The sequence below is a fragment of the Erigeron canadensis genome, chromosome 3 (genome assembly GCF_010389155.1).
Source record: "Erigeron canadensis isolate Cc75 chromosome 3, C_canadensis_v1, whole genome shotgun sequence".
Classification (NCBI taxonomy): domain Eukaryota; kingdom Viridiplantae; phylum Streptophyta; class Magnoliopsida; order Asterales; family Asteraceae; genus Erigeron; species Erigeron canadensis.
The window spans coordinates 44,733,980-44,755,677 of NC_057763.1; the positions used below are offsets into that span (position 1 = coordinate 44,733,980).

A 21,698-nucleotide genomic window follows, 5' to 3' on the forward strand; every position below is an offset into this window, starting at 1 on the left:
AAATTAAACATTTATAACATCTTGATAGCGTGATTAGGATTCCTATATTTTGGCTTGTTTGTTTTTTTAACCATTAAATGGTTGTATTGATAAAACAACCGAATGAATACATAATGTATGTATGAATTAATCAATATGGTTATTTTTATTTATTAAGTTACAAAAACAAACATTTTTGACGACTTAATGAATTAAATATTTTTGATCAAGTCACAACTTTTTTATTAAGTTATTAAACAAACACCGTCTGAATTAGTTACAGTGTTAAACGGAGAACTCTTTTCGCATTTCAAATAGAAAATGAGACCAGGGATATGCGTGGTCCGGTTTGGCCGGTTTTTGCTAAGAATCTCAACCAAACCAATGTAAACGGTTCAACGATTTTTCAAACCAACGCGTCCAAATTGTTATGCCAAATCCAACCAACCAAAACCAATTAACCGGTTTGGTTTGGTCCGGTTAGATGGTTATCACACTTTTTTCATACAATATATTAAAACTTCTAATAATACCAACTTGCAAAAGTTTCACAAATACTTAAAATGAAATATAAAGTGTTGAAAATACATAGAAAAAACCGAAAAGAAAAAGTAGAGATTAATATTTTAAACAACGCAGACAATTCGTGTATATATACTCGATTGGGGATTCATTATTTTAGGATTATAAAAATCATATAAATTAGCTTGGTAATTGATTGCTAAATATTATCTTAAAGATCGTATTCTTGAAAAAGCAAGATAAGAATTTGAATATTTTCAAACTTTTGCAAAGCTAATATTTTATTACTTTATAATTTATAAAATTGAATATAATATATATATATAAAATAAACATATCATTAATATTAATAAATAGTCCAGTTTAGTTAAACCGATTTGATAAAAGTCAAAAACCATAAACCAAACTATAAGAGCGGTTTATTTTAAAAGACAAACCGACGGTCTACGTATTTGATTTCAAACCCGACCAATCCAAATAATTACTTCGGTTTAAACGGTTTAGCCAGTTTAGATCAAACCGTGCACATCGCTAAATGAGACATTATCTTTTTCATGCGAAATGATGATGTTTCTTTCACACCCTTGTTCGGTATTGCATATATATACTTCTGTATCTATATCTATATTTATATTATCTTATAAAGCATTTTGTCTTTTTTAAAATCTCAAAAGATGATTTGACTACCTAAATTACTCCATTTTTTATTCACTAACTTAAACATCTACCTGATATATCTATAATACCATTTCTCTCTCTCATCAAATCTCAACCACTAATTATTTCTCCCTCCTCAATAAATCATTTTATTTATCCAGTTCACTCAAAATCTTTTATCTCAAAAACCATATATCAATAAATTACAAAAATTGTATAGGTGTTCTTAAAATTTCATGCTCTTTCATTAGAGATGCCATTTAATATACTTTCAACGAATTTTTAAATCCGAGGCGAAGCCCGTATGGGTGAAACATTTGCTATCATACTTTATGATTTATCACCTTCTATGATCTATCATCCCTACCATCTCATCGCAGAAATGCGCGAATACTTTCTCTCGTTTAATATAAATAGGGCACATATTCCATAGATGTATCAATCTTTTTTTCAGAATATATTTAATATGTATAAAAAATAAAGCTAAAAATGTGACTAATAAAATTTGATATATGACACTATTAGTAAAGATTAAGAAAAACACCCATGTAATCAAGGGCAAAGCTATTAAGGGGCCATGAGGGGCGTCCGACCCCCCGAAAATTTTTTTTGCGATATAGGGGTATATTGTTTTCGTGTAGAAAATTTTTGATATATTCGGTTTCGACCACCCATTTACCCAAAAAATAACTTTAGGGAAAAAAATTAGATCCCTCACTGAAAATTTTTAAGCTTCGTCACTGCATGTAATTCATGTATCAAAAATCAAATAAATGAAGCATAACTGGCATATTTTTAAGTTCCATTTATCTTTACTCAATTCTTTTATTAAAATAAAATCGAGAATATAAAATATTGTACTCCGAGATTGGAATAAAATAGAACAAAACGAGGTCGGTTCCGAGGAAGTCATCATTAGAATATCAAATTCAATATTAAAAAGTGATCAAATTTAGTACGCCTTTTCAACTAAATTTAATTTCTTTCTTTTCATACATCAAAGATTCTCCACAAAACCCCTCTTTTGATATTTACCCTAAATTTATTAAACCTTGGCATGACAAAATTCTCTTATATTTCCATAAATTTCATCTCTTTTGGCTGATTCCTATTATGGGTATTAGTCTTTATTAAAAAGTTCTATTTTTTTTTATTCTTACAAGCTTAAATTAATTAAATTTATTTTCTCGGGTGTGTTTTTTAAAAATATAAATTTCAAGATGAGTGTATCAAAATCTCAAGTTTGGCAGCCCTGTAAAAAGAAGAGATTTTGATTTGATTCCAAAAATAAATAAAAAAGATTAAAACTTTATTCTCAAAAATGGATGGTATATATATCTTAAATTTTTATATTGATTCATAAGAATATACTTGTATATTTTTTTTTGTATCAAAAAAGGGGGTGATTTGATTATTATATTTAACATAAATTTTACTTTAAAAAAAAAAACCATAAATTTTACTAAAAAAAGGAAAAGAACAAAAAAAGAAAGAAATTTTAGGGTTTTTTCTGATCAGTTAAATTAAGAAAGATGGCAAGCTCAACAAGGGCATCATCAAGAACAAGAGTTGGAAGATATGAACTGGGAAGAACACTTGGTGAAGGGACTTTTGCAAAAGTCAAATTTGCAAGGAATGTTGAAACTGGTGAGAATGTTGCTATCAAGATTCTTGATAAAGAAAAAGTTCTTAAACATAAGATGATCACTCAGGTATATCTATCTGTATCTATTTCTATGCATATATATATAATATATATATATATAATATATATATAATATATATATATATATCTGTATCTATCTATCTATCTATCTATCGATATGTCTATGTCAACGATATGAGCAGATATGGGGAAGTGGGATGTAGACAGTTCTTTAATTCTGATCTTTCAATAGATATGTGTATATGTTTGTATGTATGTTTATGGGGTTGACTTTTCTTAAGTCTTGATTAGAGTTTTTGAAGTAGTTTGACTTTTTTGATTTGATCGTTGACTGATTGGAACACTAGGAGGAGGAGGATCATTTTGTGCTTAGATTTTTAATTTTTATATATATTATACTCTATTTTAGTAAAAGGTTTGTTATGTTCTGTTCTACCATCTATTGACTATGGAAGATGATCAGATTGTTATGTCTGCTGTTGTGTATGTAACTTTTTCTTTCCTGGGAATTTGCAGATCAAACGTGAGATATCAACTATGAAACTAATCAGACATCCGAATGTGATTCGTATGTATGAGGTTAGTTAGTATGGTTTTAAGTTGCTAGTTTGGTTTTATTTTTTATTATATTTTTTGCTTTCTTGGATCTCATATACGTTAACTAACCTTAATTAGGCTGTTATGTTTGTGTATATAAATGAGTCTGTGCTATATAGTAAGTTTGTAACTCTAATTTGGTATTTTATGTTCTCCTTCTTTGGGGGCTCACTTCAAAGGTGAATCACTTGGATTATGAGATGTTATTGTGTAATGTATATAGATGAATACGGTAGCAAGTAGAAATAGAATGTCTTTTTTAATTTTAAGTTATGCTACATGTAGGTTCTGTGTCATATTTTTGAAATTTAGTGGAAATCACTTTGTAGATTCTTGGCATTAATTACATACGATATTTGTATTACCATGCACTTAAGCACTATTAAGCTCTGACAGTCAGTGAATATTCCTTCTCCACCAAATTACATGGGATAATGTTAGAAATCACTTTGTAGATTATTGGCATTAATTACACCCGATATATGTATTACCATGCACTTGAGCACTATTAAGCTCTAAACAGTCTAACGGTCAGTGAATATTTGTTTTTAACCAATTTACATGAGACAATGTTCACAATTTATTATTTTTGAGTTGTTTGTCATGAATCATTGTTATGCTTTTGTAAATGTTAAAACATTCAGTCACTATTAGTATGATATGTGTCTAGTTAATATTCGTAGGCCTTGGCAACTTTTGTGTGACTTAGGCCCCTTCATTGTAGGTTATGGCAAGCAAGACTAAAATATACATTGTTTTGGAATTTGTAACCGGTGGTGAACTATTCGACAAAATTGTAAGTTCGCGATAGCTTTAGATTTGATATGGCATACAAATTTTAGAATCTGCATACTAATGCAAGGTGACATTTTGTATTCTTCAGGCAACTAAAGGCAGACTCAAAGAAGATGAAGCAAGGAAGTACTTTCAGCAGCTAATTAATGCAGTTGATTACTGCCATAGTCGTGGTGTTTTCCATAGAGATCTCAAGGTGATTTTCTTCAGTGTATTGGAAAGGGAAATTTTGATATATTTACTTAATGAATGAATGTGTTCATTTGTGTTATGTTTTGTCTCTAATGAGTTAAATAAAAAAGTTTGTTAAAATATGGATGGGCTGAAAAAGCCTTTTGTTTTTGTAATAATATTGTTTTAATGTTACTACAATCTCTTGAGTGGTTTTATTCAGTGGCTGGCCTGTCTTCCAATTATACTTTAGCAGTCTAGCACGCATTGATATTTAAGGTTTATTTGATGTTGTGTTGCAGCCTGAAAATTTACTGCTGGATGCAAGTGAATGTCTCAAGGTTTCTGATTTTGGATTGAGTGCACTGCCACAACAAGTTAGAGTGAGTGGCACATCTATCTTTTCAATGCTGAAAGCCGATCATGCGTTCTGCCTATTCAACTTCTTTTATGTTTAGCAAGTACTTTCTTTTCTTGTAGGAAGACGGGTTACTACACACGACTTGTGGAACACCAAATTATGTTGCTCCTGAGGTAAGTCATATATTTTTCTCATGTATGAGTTATTTATTGATGTTGATTAAATCACCTTTCTCAGGGTTTGGTTATGTACTGCGCTCTAGGTAATCAACAACAAGGGTTATGATGGAGCTAAGGCAGATTTATGGTCATGTGGCGTAATCCTTTTTGTTCTTATGGCTGGATACCTGCCTTTTGAAGAGTCAAACCTTATGGCTTTATATAAGAAGGTAGATTGGTTATTTACAATGTTTGTCATTTTAGCCATGTTGAGAACTAGATATGCTTAGTGGTAATTTGCTTTGAAAACAAACTTAAGTTCCATACATGCAATCTCTCGGTTTCCCACAAAACAATTGATTTTCTAGACTTCTGCTTTTATTGAAAATTTTAATGAGCTTCTTGTAACAGCAGATATTTGATTGCAGATATTTAAGGCGGAATTCACGTGTCCTCCTTGGTTCTCCTCAAGTGCAAAGAAGCTAATTAAAAGGATTTTGGATCCTAATCCTGTGACGGTATCTTTTACTCATTGCCATTAAATTTGATAATGCTTTGCGTATCGTAGGTAGCAAATGGGAAGGTTTGTTAACCGTTTCACTGGATATGAATTAAAAGGGGTTTTTTGGTATGGGTTGAAACGGTTTTAAAGACGCTGGGTAACTTTTAACTTGTTCAAGTCATTTGACCTTTTTTTATGAAACTAGTTTTCTCGTTCTGACTCTACCAAGATCATTAGAAGAAACCTATGCTTTGAATGCATCAGAAAGACATTAGAAGAAACCTGTAATCTGTTTGATCTGTTCTTTGAAACTGATTTTCTTGATTTGACTCAATTTTCAGAGTTGAAAATGAGTCGAATTTCCCATTCCTAACTATATGTGACTATGGGTGAAATTTACCGCCTCTATGTTCATATGATTAACCTTGATTTTGGAGTTGTTGTCATGTTTCTAGCTTTTGTTTGAAAATTTTGGAGCTGACTGATATCTTCAATAATTTATGACCTTCGTTGACATAAAACCATGCCAAAAGCTCCAAAATAGTTTTCAAGGATCACACAAACAATATGGATTAAACTAAACTAATATATGAACTGTCTTCATGGACAACACATACGCCCCTTTTGCTGTTTGGAAAATGTAACAATCTGGATTTGAGACATAATACTAATATAATCACCTGAAATGCATATAAGTGTGCTAGTTATAGTTGTCGCTGATTGTATTGGTATTATGTCTGTGATAGCGAATCACAACGGCTGAAGTCATTGAAAATGAATGGTTCAAGAAAGGATACGTGCCCCCTAGTTTTGAACAAGAGGACGTTAGTCTTGCTGATGTGGACGCTATTTTCAATGAAGCTGGGGTAATCTGCTCACCTGTCATAATATAGTTATGCTTTTTTATGGTGGGTTTAATTGATTTTTTGTTTTTGGATTTTAGGATTCTCCAGTACTTGTTGTGGAGAATCGAGATGAACGTCCTGCTCAACCTGTCACTATGAACGCTTTTGAGCTTATTTCTAAGTCTCAGGGCCTCAACCTCAGTACCCTCTTTGAAAAACAGATGGTATATTTAGCCTTTCGTATTTGTTTAGTTGGTTCGATAGTTATATTAAACGTTCTAAGATCTTTATAAATTAATGTGCTAATGGTTGTGAATCATGGTATATGGTGTTTTTGGATTTGCATTTTGGAACTGATTATAATCTTTTTTAATAATGTTTCAATATACAGATTCTGTTTTTTTTTTTTTTTCATTATTTTTGTTCAATTTTCAATTAGGAGTAATGTGGTTCATAATAGCTGCAACGAAACCAGTTATTAAAGGGTAAATTAATGTTCACCTATCTACCTATTTTCAACCCAAATCAGTGAATTAGGAACTTCCTTCCCATTTCACATGTATGTATTTTCTTATTTTTTTTTCATTCCGTCTCTTATATCCTTTGAGTAATCAGAACTATTCAAGAACCTGACATCTGAGTATTCCAAATAGTAGAAGCACATGCAAACACTAATGTTGATGGTCCATTTTTTTCAATGAATTATTTGATTTTGATTATATGATACCAGTTAACCACCCATCAAACACATGTATGAACACCCTAATGTGCATGACTGTAGCAGTTCGTGTAAAATCTATTCTGATAAAGTAAATGAGATCAATACACGATGCTAATTCTTTTGGATATGTATGTTTTTGTGTACTGTGGAACTAATTGAAATCTAATTCGGTTTGGTGGGCAGGGGCTTGTCAAGCGTGAAACAAGATTTACATCCAAATGTCCTGCTAATGAGATTATTTCAAAAATAGAAGAGGCTGCTACACCTTTGGGATTTGATGTTAAGAAAAACAATTACAAGGTGGTAATCGTACCATTTTTTTTTCTTATAATGTTTTTCTATATCTTATGCTTCTTACTTGAAGTTTATGGATATTAAAGTTGTTTCATTCTGGAAACTCTAATGCTAAACTACCTATTTTTTGCACCATAGTTAAAACTTCAAGGTGAAAAGACTGGTCGAAAGGGTCATTTATCTGTTGCAACAGAGGTATATATTGCTCTTAAATCTGTTGTTTTGAGAAAAAAATTTACTTTTTAGATGGATAAATTTGGAAGCTGAACCCTGCGTTAACATTACCCTTCCCAGATTTTCGAAGTGGCACCATCACTGCACATGGTAGAGGTACGAAAATCTGGAGGTGATACTTTGGAGTTTCACAAGGTACGAGAAGTTCTCTGGCATAATAGATTTGATTGCTTTTATATACTTGCTGGCATACAGTTTTAAAAATGTCATGATCTCCAATTTTTCGTGCTGCTGCTTATCTTAATCTAGAGGTGGCAAGATGTTCGGGATGTCCCATCCCCAAAACACTTTATTCTCCATTTTTCAAGTTTTTATAATTAAGTTACGATGGATAAACAATTTTGTTAGAATATAGAATGTCAATTGTTAAATTGGGAGGTTGTATATGCTTTAAAGTACACTTTAGGCTGATTTCCTTATAGCCTAAATTTTCTGAATCTACCCGACTCATTAGTGATGAAACATCACCTCAATTGAACCCCCTCTAGTCACGGTCCTTATCTTTTAGACTTTAGAGTGGAAATATAGATAAACTGTGTAGGAAAAGTTGCCGGGTAAGTTTGCTAGTTGCTATGTGTTATGTTTCTTCTTCTTAAATGTGCAGTTCTACAAGAACCTTTCAACTGGATTGAAGGATATTGTATGGAGGAATGGGGATGAGGCAGAAGGGGATTTGAATGGTCAGTTTTAATCACATTATAATCAATAAGATTCCACTTATTTGCTCACTTTCATTTGCATGGTAATTCTATTTTTCGTTATCTGCTTGCAGGTGCTACTGCATTGCCACCTTCAAAATAAGAGTCGGGATGATAGGTTGAATCAAATTGCCTGTCTTGTGCTGTTATCTGTCACTTTGGAATTTCTTTGTACAATAGATTGACCCCCAAACTTTGGTTTTGCTTGTTCATTTCTACATTACATCTTCTTAACTTAAAAATTAAAATATCAAATGTAATACTGTTCAGACTGTTAAACTTGTTATTAGCATCGTTATGATCACAAAGTCTTCATGTCATACTATAGTTACTACAAGATTCTTAAGTTAGAATTAACATGAGATCACAAACTCTTCTTTTGACTATGATTTGGCCCTACAGTGTTAGAACCTGGTGCGTGAAGATTCAGATTCAGTACAACTAGATCAATGAGTCTGTGATCTTAGTGTCGTCTTTTTTAGTGTGGTTTTGAGTCTTTGAGATATTACTTTCTTATGTTTATATTCACCACAAATATCCAAATAACAATTGAAATAAGCATAACTGCATAACCCAATACTTACAAATAGATAGAATTTACAAATTTCTTGAATTGTTTCCCTGCCTCAACAGCTCTGCAAACTCCTCATCTGTGGTTTTAAGTAAAAGTGCTAGAGAAATCTTGACCCCACTTTCCATAGCCTCCAAATGTCTAGGCTTTATCCTTTTTTCCAAACTGAATGCAAAATATTGTGGGAATTCCTTCAATTCTTCCATATCCCGTTTCATCTCCTCGTCAAAATACTCGAATTTTGGCTTAAAGTTGTTGTCAAGGCTGAAAGTAAACAGCCCGGGACACCTCAAAACCATCTCAACCGCCTCTGATCTCGAAAACCCAAGACTAACTATGTAATTCAATTTGGGCATCAATGTGTTCTCCACATTTGACACTAACAAAACACAATCCTGATAAGCCAATGCATTCAAATCCCGGAACCCGAGTCTTTTAAGGTAAAAAAGAGCAGGCTTGAGTTGATCTTTGACGCTCGAAACGAGCAATCTTGGGCATTTATTGATCACCCTTCTGAAATTATAGTCTGGGACATTAAGATCATGTGACAGGAACCTAAAAACTGGAGCAAGTTCGTTGTCGATACTCGCAGTGAGAATCTTTGGGCACATGCCAATGAGTCTTGGAAGGTCTTTCTGTAAAATGCCTTTAGATTGAAGAAAAGTGATAGTGTTGTGAATGGAATTGAGGGATGTTGAATGGATCAATGGGTTTAAAGAAAGGGCTTTGCCTGAGTCAACACCTATAACTTCAAGACACAAGATTTTTTCTTTGAATTGGAGGGATAGTTTAGTATGGACTGGAGTGTAAAGAGGGTGTTTATGAAGGAGTGTTTTGGGTTTCTTGGAAAGTTGAGGGGTGTCTGTTGATTGTTGTGGTGCTGGTGGATGCTGTTGTTCTTGAGGGGAATATGAGTGGAATGCTGCTGCAGCCATTGTGGGTGGTGCTGGTTTTGGTTCATTTGGGTTGGTATATCTATCTTTCTATCTATAACTAATGATTTGGTGTAATGAGAGGGAAGAGGTGAGGTGGATAGTTTTCCTAGAAAACTATTGGTTGTTGGATGATTTCATGGATCAGGTTACCCTCACAATCTTGTGTAGAGACTAGAAACAACCCTCAACTTTTATTCAGTGCACATATATGGTCAATCTTTCTATTTTGATTTGTCAAAATATTATTGTCCAATACTGAACCATATTGCCGTTAACTTATAATTAATTTTAGATAATTTTTACTAAAATGACATTTTACTGTTTCTTTGATTTTTGTGACGTATCAGTAAAAGTTATATGAAAATTTTGGTCATCTAGGTATACTCAATTTAGTGATATATTTACGAAAATTATGCATTATTGTCATATAAATTGTATATTGTCGTAAATGAACAAAAATTTAAAAGGGTATCCGACTTTAAGAAAAAAAAGTTACACCAAATGTTGTCTTCTACGGGTTTTGGGTATCAATACCTCAACGGTGTATGAAAGATGTTGAGATGTAAACAGCCTTACTTCTAACTAGGTAGAGTGACCGTCTTACTTCTAACTAGGTAAAGTGACCGTCTGTAGATTCCTATCTTAATGATAGAAAAGAACTCTCCGCCTTTGCATGGTTATGGGGTATCGGACTATTAGAATTTTGCTAACATCACCAAGGGATAATACAACACCCATTCGAATTCACAGAAATGAACATATCCCAAAACAAATGGAAAAAATTTCTATACAAGGAACGCAAAATCCTTTCACAATTTATCACTATATCAGATTACCAACCTCACTCTCTCACCGGTTAAAAGAAAACCATAATAAGTTATAATTAAGATGTCTGAATCATTCCTACATACAAGCAATTACTACAATTTTATTTCTTCTTGTATATCATCAGCATTTGCTATCGTTCAGAAAACACACCGAGGCTGCGAATTGTTCTAGAGTCGCTTAGAGAAGCTTTGGATTTTCCTGTCTGTTGATAATGGCTCATGACACCTTCCCATTAGATATGTATATGCATCTTAACAGGTATACAAAGATTTTTCCATCTGTTCATGTTAGAGATGACCGAACATCTTGGGTAATAAAAGCAGCCCATGCGTCCTAACCAAAAACATGATCAAATAAGTTGACGAAAATCGTAACAAAGATAGTTCCATATGGATAGAAAGTGCCATGTTTGAGTATCTTATAAGCCTTAAGTTGTTGGTCATCAGAAACTTCACATAGATACAGACTAAAAAATTTGAATACCTGTAGGATTGGAAATGCCTTTTCGGCAACATATTTTTGTGGGATAGTCGCACCTCTTTGCTGCAATTTGTCAGGGTGCAGACATAATCGTGCCTTCTGATAAGCCTTCTTTACGCTTGAACTGTCTTTGAGGTTTGATAAAGGTATCATGATCCACCCACTACTTGGCCATAGAATCTAAAGTTCAGCCAAGATAAAAGAACTCAGTAACTATGTTCTATTGAATAATAAGAATCAGATAAGCCAATTATAATAAAATGGGTCCAGATAATCAGATAAGCTATGATATTTACTCACGTGATGTAGTGTTGATAGAAGCAGCCGGATATTTGGTTCTTTTCCATCTGACCACAACTTTATATCTTCATCCAGTAATTCTAGCTCCATCTGTACTAATACAGTATAAGTGTTAAATGGAACCTCTCAAATAATTAGGTCAAAGACTAACGTTGAGGATTTTAAAATAATGCACGAAGCGCTCCTAAAATTTACCTGTTTACATGGACTTTCATCATTATTCAGTTCTTGTAGCAGTTCTTCTGTTGTAATTTCCTTTTGTTGATTTAACTGTGAGTAAAGTTTAGAAGGAAGTGTTTGTGTTAGCTTTTCTGCACAAAGTGCACATAGCTTATTGCATTATCCAAATGTAATAAGCCCATTTTACTTGTCAGACAGTCAATAGCTTTTTAGCTTATTTGAGGTGAACAATTGATTTCCAGAAGCCCAGTTTATAGCTTATTTGAGGTGAATAATCTGATTTCGAGAAGCCAAGTTGGAGGTCCTTATTCCAAAGAGCTTATTGAGCTCATAAGCTAATAAGTCCAAGCTCTTATAAATAAGCTATAATGCTAACCCACATGTTCCTTGCTTTATCAAAAATAAACACACAGTTACATTATGTAATCTTCTAGAATACTTACTGAAGGTGAATCTTTTGACCCATGTCTGGCTACATGCACTCCTGGAACCTTACTTACACTAGGCATTTCTGCAAAATAAAGAAATAATGTGAAGCAAGAATTAGCATTACAGCATTCCATGCTTAAATGATACCTCAAGAGGGTATTCGGATATGTAAATTTAAAAATCATTATGTGATAACAAACTATGCGAATCAGATAATCAACTACAAAGAACAGATTGTATGAAATTCTGTTGGGGAGAACATCCATGTAAGATTGTAATAATCAGATAATGCAATTCTTGACCATTCGGCAAATTATGATCATTAATAAATTAAGAGATAGATTGATCAAAATAACATTTTAATGAAAAAAGAGAAACGTCTTGTGAAATGAGAGTAAAAATCTCTCAAATTAGGTTAATAGAAGGGGTTAATAGCTAATGCTACTATCTTTTACCATTTGATAGACAAATGTGCTGCTATCTGTTCTAGAAGGTGATAACCCAAAACTGATCATTACAAATGATTAACGTTACATCACCTTTCACTGCAGGACACACATATTCTACATCAGGACAAGCATGTTCTACGTCTTCTGTTTTGTTCATTTTTATATCCGGATCACGCGTTTGGCATTTCTGTTTAGCCCAAGCAATTGCTTCATCCACACAAAGTGTTTCACTGACTCTTTCTCTATTACTAGGATTTATTTCAATTATGTAGGAACTCATAACTTCGTCTTCTTCCTCATCATAGATTGTGCTCGCTTCATCTTCTTGTTCTTGATTTAACGAGGACACCATGGATGCTGGAGAGTGGACTTGAAGATCCTCCATTGACTCCCTAACACTGCTATATGAATTGGGTCCAAAATTTATAATTTCTGGTGATGACGCCTTTTTTGAGGATCCAGCATAGCAGCCTTTAAACTTGTGTATATAGTCACTCTCAGATGAATGGCATTTGCAAGGAGAATTTGGTTGTTTATCTGCCATTTCATGCATCTTCTCGGATGTGTTCCATTTCGATGATACATTTATTGGCCTACACAAGATAGTCAATTCTGTAAAACACTCACAAATTAATCCAAACTACGAGTATACTTCTAATTCAAAAAACCTCGTAAATCGCCAACCTGATTATCATAAAAACATTAAGAATTTTGTAATCATATTTTCCAAAACATAATTTAAGTATACTTTTCTAGTGTTGAAGACTAGCAACCACCTATTATATAAACCAATTATCCCTGATGAGACTCATACGCATGATCGCTTTTATAATTGATTACATCCAATAGTGTTGGAACGAAGCTCCTTTGATTCTTGTACAGTACAATTCTAGTTAATACTACAAAATTGTAGGTCTAATTGTTCATCTCATCAAGATATTCATCATGTAGTAATTCATAAAAACATCAAGACAAACAAGGATTACTTGAGAAGTATTACCAGAAACAAGAGGGCATAAGTGATCATATTATAAAACAACAGGGACTGATGCACAACTAATAGCTATAGTTTTGGGTTAAACTTTTTAAATAGCTCCTTTTGGTTCAACCATATATATTTGGGCTTTTTTGGATTCAAAAAGTGATTGATTTTCACATGGAGATGATCTATACATTACTTTTTTTTTTTTAGGTGCACACCTCCAGATGTGTTTAACGATATTGTACGGTGCAACCCTTAAAAAATGTTTACTGATGTACGGCTAAAAAACTTATGTGTATATCGAATTTTTAGTCATTGTATAAATCGGGTGATTTTATCATCAGGTAACAATATAAGTTGTCACGTCATCATCCGTCATGCAAGATGTCACATACAATTACTAGGAATTTCATGCCGCCCGATGGGCGATATAAGTTTTTGAATACGTTTACGTTTATGAGTGGGGTTAAAAAAAACCACAAATTTATAGGCGACAAAAAGTATTGAAAACCAAAAGTTTAAAAATACAAAAGAAATGTATTAAACCCGAGATCTCCACCCCATAGGCATAGAAACCAACCACTTAGCTATCTTCATATTTTGTATTACAATTGCTAATTCTCATATTTATATTGAAAACGGAGATAAAGACAAAAAACCCTACAATTGCTAATTTTCATATTTATATTGAAAACGGATTTATATTGAAAACGGAGATAAAGACAAAAAACCTTGTTCACATCCAACTCCTTTGTCATAGTAAAGTAAGTAATAACAAAAATGTGAGGAATTAAAAAAACGTAAAAAAAAAAAATAAACCTGAGCTTGGAAGCAAAGGAAGAGAAGGAAACATCGTCGTCGATTATCGGAGGACGAAACGGACTGATCAAATCTTCCGAACTCAAAATCGACGACGAATTCGACTTGGATCGAGACTTATTCAAAGATCCCGAATTATTGCTACCAAATATATCACTATAGAACTCCTCATCATCATTACTACTCCTTCGTCCTCCGCTCGCCGGGATTCTAAACTCCGGCAACGTCCGGTCACAGTTCACCGGCGGTTTTTTCCTCCTAAAAATATCTTCCAAAGATATTGACCTAGCAAAATCACCTTCAACTGAGTATTGGCGGGAAATAACACTCCTAGGTGGACCACCGAACACGTCATCAAAATCGTTAGGGTCTAGGTTTGAACGGTTAGTGTCTTCCGTCGACCGCCGTGGACGACGGAGGTTGTGTGTTCTCCATGATTCATCCATTTTTTAGAAAATATTTGGGTTGTTTTTTATTATTATTATTACACAGGTGGTTGCAGTAGTAGTATTTTCTAAAAAAGATAGAATGATGATGATAGAGTGTGTGGAGTGGGAGTGAATTAAAATGGTGATATGCGTTTTTTAATTAATAATAATTAAATTTAGGTAAAATAATAATGGGAGGGAGGGTGGGTATGTCTGGAAAAGTTTGTTAAAAGGAGGTCATGACTAATCATTGTTGTTTTTTCCTTTCTTTCTTTGCGTAATCATGCTTGGGAACACTACAGTGATTCACTGAGATATCATACATATCACTTTTTTTAATTTGTTTTTATATTATATTATATTATACTATCAAATGCAAGAAACCACGTAAATTAAAATCTTACATTCGTAACTTGTCATATACCTGTGGCGCTAATTAAGCTCTTGTTTAAATTGTTTATTTTATTTGAAAAAAAAAAAGGGAATGTTAACGTTAAACAACTCATTATACACATCCTTGTCAATACTTTTGAGGGAATGTGGCGTGACTAGTGTACAGTGTTATTGATTTTCTGATACTTACTTTTTCCCTTTTCATGAAAGTTGGCTTTCCTTCATATGTTTTTTTAGCAGATAAGAGTGTACAGTAATATTTTGGACTTATATAAAGTCGAGAAAGAAATAATTAAACTTAACTACAAATAATACATGAAATGACAGTCATGCCTTAGCTATTTACAAATACTCTATCCGTCCCAATTTAAATGTTACGTTGACTAACTTTGATCGTAAGTAACTTTGTTTGTGTCATGTAACACTTGATATAAAATATATGAATGGATTGAGTTTTTAATGTACTTTTCGTTCATATAAGTTTCATCAACTACTATATAGTACAAACAAAGTTATTTACAGTCAAAGTTAGTCAACGTGACATTTAAATTGGGACGGAGGGAGTAATATATTGACACATTATTTCATGTCTAACTCATACATGCATAACCATGTCTAACCTATAGTAACCATGTCTCTCCATGTCTCATCATCCCTCATTATTTTCTTCCAATCATATCCACTCTCTCTCCTATCTCTCTTAAATAAATCATTATCCCTTTCTCCCTCTCCTATGCCTGAGCGGCAAATATTGCCTAAAACCTCCATGCCAAACTCATGCCTAAAGCTTGGCGGCGGTGTTTGCCGCTATGCATGGCCATGCCTAGACTATTGTCATCGTCCTAGCGTCTCAAGTGGAACGATTAAGGTATAAATACGTTGTTATTTTCTCTGATCATTGATGTTTTATTGATTATTAATATTGATTAAATCACTTGTGCGAGTCATCTCGAGTATACCTTCATCAAAAAAAAAAAAAAATATTATAATAATAAAAAGGAAAAAGCTAGCCACATATGAAATGTGGAATGAAAAAGTATCACAAGTTCTTAAGTTTGTGATTGTTTTGTGTATCCAAATACAATTCTACTACTAGCCTAATTTTGGAGCGTTTGATTTGCTTATAATAATAATAAATGAAATACATACATACTTTGATTCTACATATTTGGTTAATGCATTATTATTAATCAAAAATATATATCTTGCTCCGGCCCCCACCTCCCAATTCCCATCACCACCACCGGCATGTCCCCTCCTCTTGCCCCATTGCCGATGGTCGTCTTTGATGAAGACATATATAAAAAGACATGAAAGTCGCTTTCTTTTAATTATAAGACTCCTCCTATAATGATTTTCCGCAGTTCTCGTCGACAAGCATCGCTATTGGCAAGCTCCTGTCGATCGGCTTCAACCAACCGTCGATTAAGCGGCGGTAAATGGAAGAGAGGCTTTTGGGCTAGTTGTGTTTAATCCGGCTGCTTTTGTGTTTCTTGTTGCTTAACTGATGAAAGCTCTGTCGGAAATTCCTTCTTATCGTTGCGTTTTGTTCTTCTTCGGATTGTATGTACAAATACACCCCACCAAGTTTCAGAACAAGCTTTATTAATTTGATGATATCGAAGTTGAAGTACATCCAGATCGGATTCAGATTTTAATGGCTTCCATTGTTGTAAGGTTGTCCAAGTCAAAAGTCTGGGCTCCCTAAATAACCTGAATAGGAAAAACTTTATTCGTTTATCCACTTATATGGATATCTTTAGCAATAATTATAGCTATTGTACTATTTAGCATGATCATTAATGTACAACGAATTTGCTCATGGGATGTTGATAACTCAAATCATTATTGATACAAAAAGTTTGGTTATATAAAAATTGATGCTAAACACATGATAGTACAATTATTACGGTGAATTGGATCTAATTCACCATCAAGTTATCCTGACTAGAAATATGAAATCTTGTAAATCATAATTTATATGACTTATAAATGTAATGTAATCCTGAACATTATGCATATAGTTGAACTATTTTGAAGACTGTTTCGGTTGCCCCGACATGGTTTTTGGTCCACAAACTTTGAGTTATACCCTTGATGAACTTGAGAGTGATGGGTGTGACTATATTATCTTGCCAATACTCTTTTGTTCCATTAATAAAAGATAGCTCAGTTCAACCTGAATTATTGGTTTGTTTAGGCCAAACTACTTCAGATCATAACCATTTATCTTACCGGTAAGGGACCTATAATATTTTATTTTGTGTACAACTTTGAACTTCCTGTACTTGAAGGGCTGAACCTGTCTAGCTGAAAGAAGAGTTATCACCTTACATATACAGTTGAACTTCAATGCCTTCAATTGCTTAATTGTATTTATCAGCCTAATCCTGCAAAAGACAAAGTTCACCTTAGAGACCAAAGAGGGAGAGTAAAAGAGAATGCAAAGAGAAAATGATGTCTTATCTTTGATCAGGGTAGCACATTCATTAATCATGTTTTCCATATTATCTTTTTTAATGTAAGGTGATTTGTAGATGACAATAATCAAGTGCATGCCACAGACATTGCCCAAAGTTGTACTAAAAACCCAGAATCCATTTCATTATATACCGACTTTACCCAAGATATAATCATAAGCCCCTTGCCATATTGACAATAATAAAAATAATTCAATAAAGACAGGTGATGATAGAAATGGAAATTTATTTGTAGTGACTGAATCAAGAGCCGACGTCATGATAATAATTAATAATGTACCGAAGTCCAAAGGTACCAAGAGGAATCCAAATGAAAATCCCAATATTCCAATTCTAACTCACATCTAGTTACAAATTGGCTTGCTCTAGAGGTTAAAATTTTGACCCGTTAACTTGTGAACAGATTGATTTGAGCCGAGTTAGATCTTGAAATGTCATGAAAATGAATAAGTTAGGTCAAATTATACACAGAGACAATTACACATACAACCTCTTAAGCCATTGTATACAAAGATATGGACTATTATTGTATCACCATCTTTAGCATTAACATGTTCAATATTAATAAAATAACTTCCATAAAATTGATAAAGAAAGTGTAGGCAAAAAATAACTTACAAAGAAAGTGGCGTGTGCCAACGAAATCCAATATTACCAGTTACCCAACCCATTCCATAGATTTTTCCGGACTCAGGTGTTTCAACTAAGGAATACTCGTCTCTGACCACCCCAGTCCCAAACCATGGAAATCAATTTTAACATATTTTTTATGTTAATACTAATGAAAATGTCATAGAAAAATACAAAGTTAAACATTGAAGTTTTTTCTATGAAATGGAGTAACACGTACCTCTGAAATGTTGTTGAATCACAACAAATGATCAGAAAGAAGAGGACCAGAAAAAACATCTCCAATAGCGATGCCTGCCATTTTCTTCAAATTTTAGTTGTTTGAGACAAAATAAACTTGTCGGATATATTCAGGTGTCTATATAAAGAAGAAACCGTGTATAATATAAATAAATAAATAAATAATGTGGGCTACACATTCAGAGGCCAAAACATACACAAAACAGAGTATCTGATCAACAAAATATGGACCTTTGCTACCCTGTATTTAGTAGAAGAATATAGTTTATTCTCACTTTCACTAATAAACCCATGATCAAGCCATATGGTGTCTGTTTGACTTGGGATTAAAAATGGTCAAAAACTTAACGTGAAATAAATTTACACAAAGGTTGTATCTATATATCCAAGCATGAAGCATGTAAATATTTGCATTGCATAAAATTATCGACTATTTCAGCAGTGTCACCAATCTTCAAAGCTCAAGCTTGAATTTTAACAGCCGCTATAGGCCACATAACATTTCAGTTAATGTACCCAAGTAGGGGATCAGATTAAGTGACCTGGTTGACTACAGCCAAGGCTCGAGCCTCTATGGCAAGAGTGTATATGAGCCAAGCTAGTCATGGGCTACTCACGTGCACCTCGTTAAAGGCTTGAGTAGTATGACACATTCTTAGTTACAACAATTCGAGTTTCACACTGTTAATTTATACAACTCATACCATAGTCAGACACAACGAGACAGAAGTACCTGTTAATGTAGAAGTAGCTGTTTAAAAGAAAAGAGTGGGCGAGTCCAGGTTCAAAACCCTCCTGGAGTGACCCCTCCTTGTGAGGGCATGCCAATTTCACTGAGCTTGAACCAGTTCCAAGTTTGTGTAGCAATGGACCTGGACCTCGTGTATTTAGGGGGCCAAAGGCTGGACACCAGTGTTACCAAAAAGAATCTCATTATTCTCATATATGTGATATCTATCAAGTAAATTTAAACACTAACTGGTTTGCTAAATGGCCTCAATCTATTCATTTCCTCAATATTCTTTGGAAAGATCTTTCCTCTTTCAACAAACTTCAGCATAAGCTCATCTGCCTCATGTGACATTCCGTGAACAACCAAAATTTTCCTCATTTTCTCACATAACTTTAAATCGGGAACCAGATTACGACTAAACATTCGACAAGCCACTTTATAAGAATTCTGGGGATCTCCTTTCCTCAGATAACTTTCGATGAGCATATGGCAACTATTAGCATCGGTATAAGAAGCTGTCTTTAGAACTTTACCCAATAGTTTATGCGCCTCATCAAGGTTCCCAAATGAACAAAGTTTTTCGATAACTTGATTGTAAGCAGTCTTGCACGGCTGCCTTGACAACATCTTATCTAGTAGAGGTAACAACTTGCTAACTTTACCATGTTGACAGAATCGATGTATGACAACCCTGTATGTAACAGGGGTCGGGATTAAACTCTTGTGGAGCATCTTGTTCATAATTTCAATGGCCTTTTCGATATCACCCTTCTTTCCTAATTTGTCAACTATTGCTGTGTATGTGATGGCATCTGGTTGTATGTTGTTCAAGTACATATCATCAAGAACTGAAAAGGCGGAGTCTAAATCTTCCTTTAGGCAAAAACCATGTATGACAGAAGTAAAATTAACCACGTTAACTTCACATCCTTTGTTCAGGCATTCTTCCATTAACTTCTTGGCATCATCTGGTTTTCCTTCTTGACAAAAAGCTTGGATCAAAAGATTGATTTCAGCGGGTGTCGGCATAAATCCCTTTCTAATCATTTCACTGACAATCTCATGGGCCTCGGATAGCTTTCCTTCCCTTCTAAAACCATGCATCACAGCGCTATAGGTGATGGAATTTGGGATCCACCAATCTTCCTCACTCATGTCTAACATCTCTTTAGCTTCTGATGATTTCCCATTTCGGCACAATCCATTTAACAAAGCTGTATATGAAACAGTGTTTGGCTTACAACCAAGATTCGACATTTGTTGAAGCAACTTCTTAGCTTCATCTATTTTCCCGACACTACAAAGACCATTCAAAACATCAGTGTAAGTAACTATATCAGGCTTACAACCCCTGGAATACATTTCATCGACAAGTTCTTTTGCTTTCTCTACGTCTCCTTTTTGACAGAATGAATGGATAATCGCACTATACTCAACTTTATCAACAGAAAACCCCTTTTCTTCAGCTTCATTAAGAAAACTAATCGCCGCATCTCCAAAACCATACTTAGAAAGCATATGAATGAGCATATTATAAGTAACCTGATCCGGGATTACATTACTGTCATTTAACATTTTATCCATCAAATCCCTAATTTCTTTTACTCTATTCTCTTTACAATAAAATCCCATCACAGTATGGTAACACACCTTATCAGGAAAACAACCTTTCAAACGCATATCCTCAATCAAATCCATTGCATCCTGAATACGACCCGCATCACAATACCCTTTAATCAAGCAATTATACGTCACAACATTAGGCCCAATCTCTACCAACTCCATCCTATCAAGCATCCTAAGTGCCATTTCCAACTTACCAGCTTTCACCAAAACATAAACCGCAACATTATACACATCCAAACTAACCTCAACTTTAGCTCTCTCCATCATCGTAAAAACCTGCAATGCTTTCCTCCAAAGACCAGCCCTACTATACGAAACCATCAGATAACCAAACGACTCTGCCCTAACACGAACCCCTCTACGACTCATTAGACGTAACACCCTTTTCGAACCTTGATACAAACTAGTCTTACTAAGAATCTGCAACATTACATTATACACAACAGGGTCATGCCGGTATCGCCATTGTCTATCGGCCCAATAAAACAACTGCAAAGCGATCCGTGCATCGGGTTGGTTTATTAACACATCACAAACTTGTTTCGGGTTTAAACTTCTAAATAGCTGTTTTAGTTCAAATTCAAGATTCGGAGTCCATTTGGAGCGTAAATCGATTAACCGACAAACTTCTTTAACTAATGGGTGCATAAAGTCATCATCTTTATCATGACCCACATTTCTAAATCCCTCAAACTGTTCAAAAGCAAGCTCATTTTCATTAATGGAAGCCCTAACTAAATTGTTGGTTTGGTGGTATTTAGGGTTCTGTGAAGTGAATGATCTTATAAGTGTTAATTTTTGTAATTGAATCTTGAAATTGAATTGTAGCATTGTTAAATTTATTGAATTTTATATACAGTAATATGTAACAAGTTGAAATTTGGAAGGGCTTACGTAATTGTGGCTGAGCTGCCTTGTGTACGCAGAGCTCCGGTGGGAAAACTCCGGTAGGATAAGTGATTACATAAATGAGTATGAATTTTGATCATCATTTA

General features: G+C 33.9%; 4 protein-coding genes across 6 annotated transcripts; 1 reads left to right on the top strand and 3 right to left on the bottom strand.

Annotated features, from left to right (window-relative positions):
- Positions 1-2,593: 2,593 nt before the first annotated feature.
- Positions 2,594-8,479, top strand: LOC122591011 (CBL-interacting serine/threonine-protein kinase 23). Its single transcript, XM_043763195.1, has 15 exons — positions 2,594-2,870; positions 3,341-3,403; positions 4,146-4,217; positions 4,305-4,412; positions 4,690-4,770; positions 4,868-4,921; positions 5,011-5,136; positions 5,335-5,424; positions 6,155-6,274; positions 6,352-6,477; positions 7,158-7,274; positions 7,407-7,463; positions 7,563-7,637; positions 8,107-8,182; positions 8,275-8,479. Exons 1-15 carry the CDS (start codon positions 2,691-2,693, stop codon positions 8,301-8,303), a joined length of 1,374 nt encoding a protein of 457 aa, XP_043619130.1. The 5' UTR covers positions 2,594-2,690; the 3' UTR covers positions 8,304-8,479.
- A 256-nt stretch (positions 8,480-8,735) lies between these two features.
- LOC122591012 (transcription termination factor MTEF1, chloroplastic) lies at positions 8,736-9,748 on the bottom strand. The gene has a single exon (XM_043763197.1). The coding sequence runs from the start codon at positions 9,704-9,706 to the stop codon at positions 8,798-8,800; it is 909 nt and encodes a 302-aa protein (XP_043619132.1). The 5' UTR covers positions 9,707-9,748; the 3' UTR covers positions 8,736-8,797.
- A 681-nt stretch (positions 9,749-10,429) lies between these two features.
- LOC122591010 (J domain-containing protein required for chloroplast accumulation response 1) lies at positions 10,430-14,740 on the bottom strand. The gene is made up of 7 exons (XM_043763194.1): positions 14,174-14,740; positions 12,463-12,965; positions 11,938-12,005; positions 11,510-11,584; positions 11,315-11,404; positions 11,018-11,194; positions 10,430-10,867 (listed from the first exon to the last, which is right to left on the bottom strand). The coding sequence occupies exons 1-7, from the start codon at positions 14,617-14,619 to the stop codon at positions 10,817-10,819; spliced, it is 1,410 nt and encodes a 469-aa protein (XP_043619129.1). The 5' UTR covers positions 14,620-14,740; the 3' UTR covers positions 10,430-10,816.
- A 1,278-nt stretch (positions 14,741-16,018) lies between these two features.
- Positions 16,019-21,698, bottom strand: LOC122594490 (pentatricopeptide repeat-containing protein At1g62914, mitochondrial). 3 transcript variants are annotated; one of them, XM_043766938.1, is made up of 4 exons: positions 19,078-21,698; positions 18,325-18,398; positions 17,329-17,384; positions 16,019-16,707 (listed from the first exon to the last, which is right to left on the bottom strand). In XM_043766938.1, exon 1 carries the CDS (start codon positions 21,532-21,534, stop codon positions 19,312-19,314), a length of 2,223 nt encoding a protein of 740 aa, XP_043622873.1. In that variant the 5' UTR covers positions 21,535-21,698; the 3' UTR covers positions 16,019-16,707; positions 17,329-17,384; positions 18,325-18,398; positions 19,078-19,311. The 3 variants fall into 3 exon arrangements, with proteins under 3 accessions (XP_043622873.1, XP_043622872.1, XP_043622871.1); XM_043766937.1 differs by having other exon boundaries at positions 17,324-17,384; XM_043766936.1 differs by having other exon boundaries at positions 16,019-17,384.

Bases quoted from the DNA above. Each gene is read 5' to 3' on its own strand.
- LOC122591011 (XM_043763195.1), top strand. From the start codon at position 2,691: ATGGCAAGCTCAACAAGGGCATCATCAAGAACAAGAGTTGGAAGATAT. The intron at 4,413-4,689 runs GTGATTTTCTTC...GTTGTGTTGCAG, and splicing joins TTTTCCATAGAGATCTCAAG to CCTGAAAATTTACTGCTGGA. The intron at 4,771-4,867 runs GTGAGTGGCACA...CTTTTCTTGTAG, and splicing joins CACTGCCACAACAAGTTAGA to GAAGACGGGTTACTACACAC.
- LOC122591012 (XM_043763197.1), bottom strand. From the start codon at position 9,706: ATGGCTGCAGCAGCATTCCACTCATATTCCCCTCAAGAACAACAGCAT.
- LOC122591010 (XM_043763194.1), bottom strand. From the start codon at position 14,619: ATGGATGAATCATGGAGAACACACAACCTCCGTCGTCCACGGCGGTCG. The intron at 12,006-12,462 runs GTGATGTAACGT...TTTATTTTGCAG, and splicing joins TGTGTGTCCTGCAGTGAAAG to AAATGCCTAGTGTAAGTAAG. The intron at 11,405-11,509 runs GTAAATTTTAGG...GTATTAGTACAG, and splicing joins ATGAAAGTCCATGTAAACAG to ATGGAGCTAGAATTACTGGA.
- LOC122594490 (XM_043766938.1), bottom strand. From the start codon at position 21,534: ATGCTACAATTCAATTTCAAGATTCAATTACAAAAATTAACACTTATA.